The sequence below is a fragment of the Buceros rhinoceros genome, unplaced genomic scaffold, assembly GCF_000710305.1.
Source record: "Buceros rhinoceros silvestris isolate BGI_N320 unplaced genomic scaffold, ASM71030v1 scaffold29073, whole genome shotgun sequence".
Lineage (NCBI taxonomy): Eukaryota > Metazoa > Chordata > Aves > Bucerotiformes > Bucerotidae > Buceros > Buceros rhinoceros.
This window is the reverse complement of record NW_010403528.1, coordinates 1-5967: the sequence shown is the minus strand read 5'-3', so window position 1 is coordinate 5967 and position 5967 is coordinate 1. Positions and strand designations below refer to the sequence as shown.

The following is a 5967-nucleotide window of genomic DNA, read 5'->3' as shown; positions in this document are numbered from 1 at the left end:
TCGTGTAGTCATTGTGCTGAATGACTGCTGAATTCTTAACGTGTATTTATTTATTTTTAGCCACCTCCAAAACTGCCCAATGGTGTGTTTGGTTCTGAATTTCAAGATTTTGTTAACAAATGGTGAGTATTGTCTGTATGGTTGAGTTGCAGAGGGACACATCAGCCCTGCTGTCTTTTGGTGTCAATAACCTGGCACTCAGAGGCCCCACTTAGAGGCTATGGCAAACGTAAAGCAGTTTCAATTAGCGTAATCCTCTTTCTCTGGCTGTTAATGTGCCTAAAGCTCATTTTACAGGCACCAGCTTGACAGCAGATGCATCCAAAGCGAACCCCGAAGCTGAGTGCCCTTACTTTTCAGGGTAACCTTCGCAGCATCTCGCAGTGACTGTTCTGTATGCTGCAGAGGTCTTGCAGGCTGCAGATGGCTTTTCCTTTCCCAGTGCTTCACTGAACTGTGAAGTCTTTACCACAGCATTCTCCCATCTATTTACTTTCCCAACTGCGCTTCAGTGAGACCAGCACCAACCCAGTATAGTCAGTGCGAAGGGAGGCTGTTCATTGCCGGTTCAAAGGTCAGTTTGCTTATTAAAAGCTCCATACGTGTTCAGTGTTTCCAGAAGGCAGAACAGGAACGCAGTAGCTGCACTTGGTACTGAGCTTGGAAAGACTCGGGTAAAAAAAAACCTTGAGGGATGAAGCAGTTCATATTGTTGAGTCTGTGTTTAAATGGGAATTTGATCTCTCCAGCTTTGATGGTCGCTCCTGCCCCCACTGAACAGTATCGGACAACTCAGGATTTCACACCTAAAACTAAACCTGCAGACAGGAATTGGTCACAGACCCTGATTTGAGAGGCACCACGTTGCCTAATGCTTTGATCTGGAATGATGTCTCCTTCAAGCCCCAGTACGCCAGCAGGAGAGAAATGGAGCTTTATTGTAAAAGATAATAGTGTGTAACTTGTGTTAACGCTTTCTCTTTTCCCAGTTTAATTAAAAACCCTGCTGAGAGAGCTGATCTGAAGCAGCTGATGGTAAGTGACAGCTCTCACCTTGAACTGAACGCACTTTTCCAGGCAGGCTGGATCCCTCAGCTGACCAGAGATCAGCATCAGAGCCTAGGGCCTGGGTGCAGCTTGTGGCCCTTGACACAAGTTTGAGGAGGAGCTGCTTCTCTGAGCCCGAGACCAAGGGGCTGCAGGCTTCACCTGCTCCTAGAGCAGGGTCTGCCAAAGGAGACCAAAACTGGTGGGTTTTGGAGTTCGCTGCTTGATGATTACAGTGAGCGTATGACCTAATGCTGTTAACTAGCAAAAGAATTCTCTCCTGGGTTCCTTAGTCAGTAAAGTATATAGATTACTGCTTTTAGGGGGATGAAAGAACAAGATTCCACAAACCTGATGGATTAGTTAAGTATGCTTTTACCATCGGTGTGAAACACAGGATTTGCCTCTCTCATCAGCTTTGTCTTGCAAAATCTATAGAACTATCAGACACAAACAAATCCTGCATTTCACTGCACGAAAGGACCTTACCAGTTTCAGTGGATCTTCTCATGTCCTGACATATAATGCTAGGACTTGAGTTCTACTGCAGAATTCCCTGCCCTGGGCCTGCTGTACAGTCAGGGTGCAAAACAGTCAGACTCTTCCTATTCCAAAAAGCTGCTCTGTGCACGGTTCCAGAGTATTACCTCAAGGGGCTGAGTCACATCCTTACCGCACAGTGTGGTGTTAGTAAGTGTTCTGCGATAGGCGCTGCGTAGGCAGAGTTCCTCTGGAATCCTTCGCAGCGCGATGTTCCATGTGCTGCTTGTTTCAGTAATGGTGCGGAGAAGCTCTCCCGGTCGCTCGATGGGTTTTGCCAAATCTTGTGGCTTGCTCGAACACTGGATTTATTGCTTTCCTGTTATTCAAAACTGAAATATTTAACAGATCGAGTGCTTGAATAGTAATGTTCTTCTCCTCTGCTCAGATTCACGCTTTCATTAAGAGATCTGAAGCGGAGGAGGTGGATTTTGCGGGGTGGCTTTGTTCAACCATAGGCCTTAACCAACCGAGTACACCCACGCATGCCGCCGGAGTCTGAGCGTGGAAGAGCAAATCCCGAAGTGTACAGCTGTCAACAACGAAGCTGTTCTGGTCCCATTTCCTCAGCTTGTACCCGTTCAAACATGTCTTTCACCTCTTAAGGAAGAATGTCTTTATAGCATGTGCCAAATGGTTTTAAATTTTGTCATAAAATAATTGGTATTGTATTGGATGACATTTGTTTACCAACCCAAATGTGAGCTGTTTAAGTTCCCGTGCTTGCTGATTTTAAGTGATCATGGATATTCTTTCTTAATGAAAATACCGCTGGGGGGGCCTTACCCCCAGCCTGTTTGAACTTTATCAAGATTCTTTGTAAATCGTTGGTACTTCAATCACGCTTACCTGTTCTCCCCTGCAGAAAGGGTTAGGGATGCTCCAAACCGTCTCTGTCGAGCTTTTGCTGCTGCCAAACTGTATCTGAAAGTCAGGCCTAACGGTTCCACTTTTGCTGTTCCTTAGAGATCTCTTGTTCCAGGTCGAGAAGGCAAGAGCTCTGCGTGTCTTGGAATGTACAGGGCAATATTCTAATTGTAGACTTGTTCATATTTCTCTATTTATTTTTTAAAACATATCATCATACTTGGATTGAGTGATGTCTGTCTTTCTAATTGATTTTTAAAAGTTAGTTCTTGGAAGTGTCCTACAGGCTCAAGACAAACATCCAGGCAATTTGCTTTCTTTTAACCTGAAGATTCATGACGACTATGTTTAGTGTCTAAAGTGTATGAAGATCCTTTATTGTTTTATTCTCTCAGATGTTTAGCAATGGATTCTCTTAATAAATATATTATCAAATAATTTCTTGAAGCTTTTTTTTTTTTTTTTTTAGAACTCAGAAACTTAACCAAAGCCTTGGCCTTGTTCTCTCAGCAGCTGTGCTGAGCAGCACTGTAACAAGTCCAGCACCTTGAAAGGGTGTTTCAGACACGGAAATGGCTGAAGTTCCTTCCCCAGAGGAATGAGAATCATCTCAGACAGGAACTTCCCCTTCGCCACAGTGTCGAATATTGGAGAGAGGGACAGAATAACCCTCAGCCCCTCAGCAGTAGGAAGTGACTCGCTGATGAGGCCAAGGCTTCCTTCAGCTTGTCCTCACTGGAATGTGACAGTTGGTAGTGACAGTGCTGTGCAGTGTTTAAATTAAAATCTGTCCCAGCACCCAGAAAACCTACCCTGCACGGCACTGGTGGGGAAGAGAAACACGCAGGTTGACCACAGCAGGTTTTTGGACAACCAGCTCCTGCTTTACTTGTTTGCTCCTCAGCCAGCTGTTAATTTGTACACTGTCAACACAGTTACACGTAGCAGGACACCGGGAAAAGGACTTTATTGCAGCATGCAACATCTGAACTCAAAAGCGAGCAAGGGCCTCATTCACAAAAGGCAGCAGGGGGTATATCCATGAAAGCTGCGCTGGGGAGAAGTAATGTTCTTCAACTGTCAGAGTCACCGTTTGCAGCTGAAACTTGCAAAGAAAGGAGCTGGCTGGAGCTCCCAAACCTGCCCCTCCCACACCCACTCTGTCATTAACATTTCCAGCGCAGGCTTCTTGTTGCTGTTTGGGCTTTTCTACCTGTCAGGAAAGCTTTGCTAAATCCTGGGCACTGGTGTTCCAAGCTCCTTTGTGAAGATACCTAGGATTCTCACAGGCAGAACAGGATGGAGCTACATTTACACTGCAAAACTCAGTGTCCATTGCTACAAACCAAGTAAGAGCCAAATAATCTCTCCTCAGACAGTGGCAGGAACTCCCTGGAGTTCTGACTCTGTCCAGGACACTTGGACAAGTTCCTTTCCTGCTCTTAAAAGCAAACTTCAGCAGCGTTTATTCTCTTGCCTCTGAGGGATGCCAGACAGCAGCAGCACCTCTCGCTGCTCACGGGGCACTGATCAACCCTGGATACACCATTTTCCTAGTAAGGCAGCTGCTGTGCCAGAGCTAGAGCATTACTTGTATTTGTTTTTCATCAGCTTCACAGAGTTCAGGTTTCTGGGCTTTAAACCAAGTCTTTAAACACCCTGTCTGGGGGTAGAGGCAGCGCGAGCTTGTTACTGTACCATGACAGCAATTGCGGTGGGGCCTTCACCAAGTTCTTAACCTCCTTGAAGCTCACGTGAGAGTAAAGGAGGATGTGGATTGATTTATGAAAAAACCACTAATGTAGAAATACCAGTTCCTTGAAACAGGAACCAGTTCTTACTGTACAATCCACAGACTAAAAGGCTTGTTGGCTGCTACTCTGGAAGAGCAGGAAGTAGAAAACACTTCGCTGTTACAGGCAGACTGACGGTACTAAAGAGCACCAGCAGGTACAGGGAGAGGCCACCCTGTAACTGTGCTCAGCACTGGGCTGACAGTATCGCAGGAACACCTGCATCTGTCATGCTGACAGGCAGCAAGGGTCAGTTTCTGTGTAACTAACTGCGAACTGGAGACACTCCTGGACACACCTTTCCTCACCGTTACCTTCCACAGCCCAGTTTAAGCAAATGAGGTTCTAAAATAATCAGTGGCTCAGCAACCAGCCTCCAGGGCCTGGTTCCATTTTTCAGCACCAGGAAATAAGAACAGATGAATTATTGCTTTTAGTGCAGGTGTTACATTAGTCTGATTGCACTAATGACTTCTCCCATCCACATATAAAGATGGAGTAAACTACATTACACGAGGTTTTAAATGTGGAATGGATTTTGCTACATATCTGTGCAGCAAACTCATTCTTTTAGCATCTAAGTCAAGATGTGCCAAGCCTGTGACATTCACGTGCTCAGTGTAACTGCCCTAGGCTCCCCTCATCTGGCGTATCAGATAGTTCATGTACAGGACAAGATGAAAATCAGTTGGGGAATTTCTTACGAATGAAGAAATTCCTGAGTCTATAGTAAAAACCATTTCTGGTTTTTGTCTCTCAAGAATCAGATTCCTCCTCCTCTTCCTCTTCCTCCTCTTCATGAGCTTGAAGACTCAGGTGTAATTCGGTTTGATTGATAGCAGCCGCATTGTCCATCTGCCCAAGAATCTGCCACAATGGAAGAGTTTATCTTGCTAATTACCAAAGCCAGAAGTGATACGAAATCACTGTTAAAACTGCACAGTCACAGCTGCGCCCCCGCCCTCCCTGGACCACCACACTGCCTTCAGGGGTGGGAACAGGCAACACCCTTCAAACCAAACAGCAAAAAAGCAGATGTTACAGCAGCGCGTTGCTGAGCAGCGTGACAGTGTCAACACTCAGACTGCCACACGAAAACCACCCTGAGCCCGCTCTCCGCACGCTGACAGGCCCCAGCGCAGGGCCAGCGGACAAGGGGCAACACCCTTCAAACCAAACAGCAAAAAAGCAGATGTTACAGCAGCGCGTTGCTGAGCAGCGTGACAGTGTCAACACTCAGACTGCCACACGAAAACCACCCTGAGCCCGCTCTCCGCACGCTGACAGGCCCCAGCGCAGGGCCAGCGGACAAGGTCTTCCCTTACTTGGTGAGTCTCCTCTGCGACAGCTGACGAAGAGGAGACGGCCGCGTCCTCCTCCCTGGCCCTGATCAGCGACTGCAGCGCCAGCTCCTCCACCTGCGAACAAGGGCACACCGCAGCCGTTGCAGTAACTGCTGCTCTGACTTTATATAAAGGATTAAAATTCAAAATATTTTCGAATAATCAGCAGCAGTAACAGCAAAGCTTTCAAATCACGTTTCTCCGCTCTTCAGCTTCAATACACAGGCGACACGGCTGTCCCCAGCACCAGCCACGTTTACCGGGCCAACAGCGACGGGCTGTGTGGAGCTTCGCCGCGATTTCCTGACACGGCTCCACTGCAGCGGTTACCAGGCGCGGGGGACGAGCTGGGCCGCGCCTCTCAGAGCCGGGCCCCG

General features: G+C 47.2%; 2 protein-coding genes across 2 annotated transcripts in view; one reads left to right on the top strand and one right to left on the bottom strand.

Moving 5' to 3' along the window:
• MAP2K1 (mitogen-activated protein kinase kinase 1) overlaps positions 1-2888 on the top strand; it is a 22469-nt gene extending 19581 nt beyond the window's left edge. The window contains exons 9-11 of the mRNA XM_010133052.1: positions 61-122; positions 990-1035; positions 1976-2888. Of these exons, the coding sequence (XP_010131354.1) occupies positions 61-122; positions 990-1035; positions 1976-2089 (222 nt within the window). The 3' untranslated portion in view covers positions 2090-2888. The remainder of the gene's footprint in view (positions 1-60; positions 123-989; positions 1036-1975) is intronic.
• A 2115-nt stretch (positions 2889-5003) lies between these two features.
• On the bottom strand, positions 5004-5665 carry SNAPC5 (small nuclear RNA activating complex, polypeptide 5, 19kDa; the record flags this gene model as incomplete). Its single annotated transcript, XM_010133053.1, has 2 exons — positions 5004-5114; positions 5573-5665. Coding segments are annotated over 2 exons (204 nt in total), but the record flags the coding sequence as incomplete, so codon positions are not given.
• Between the last annotated feature and the right edge of the window lie 302 nt (positions 5666-5967).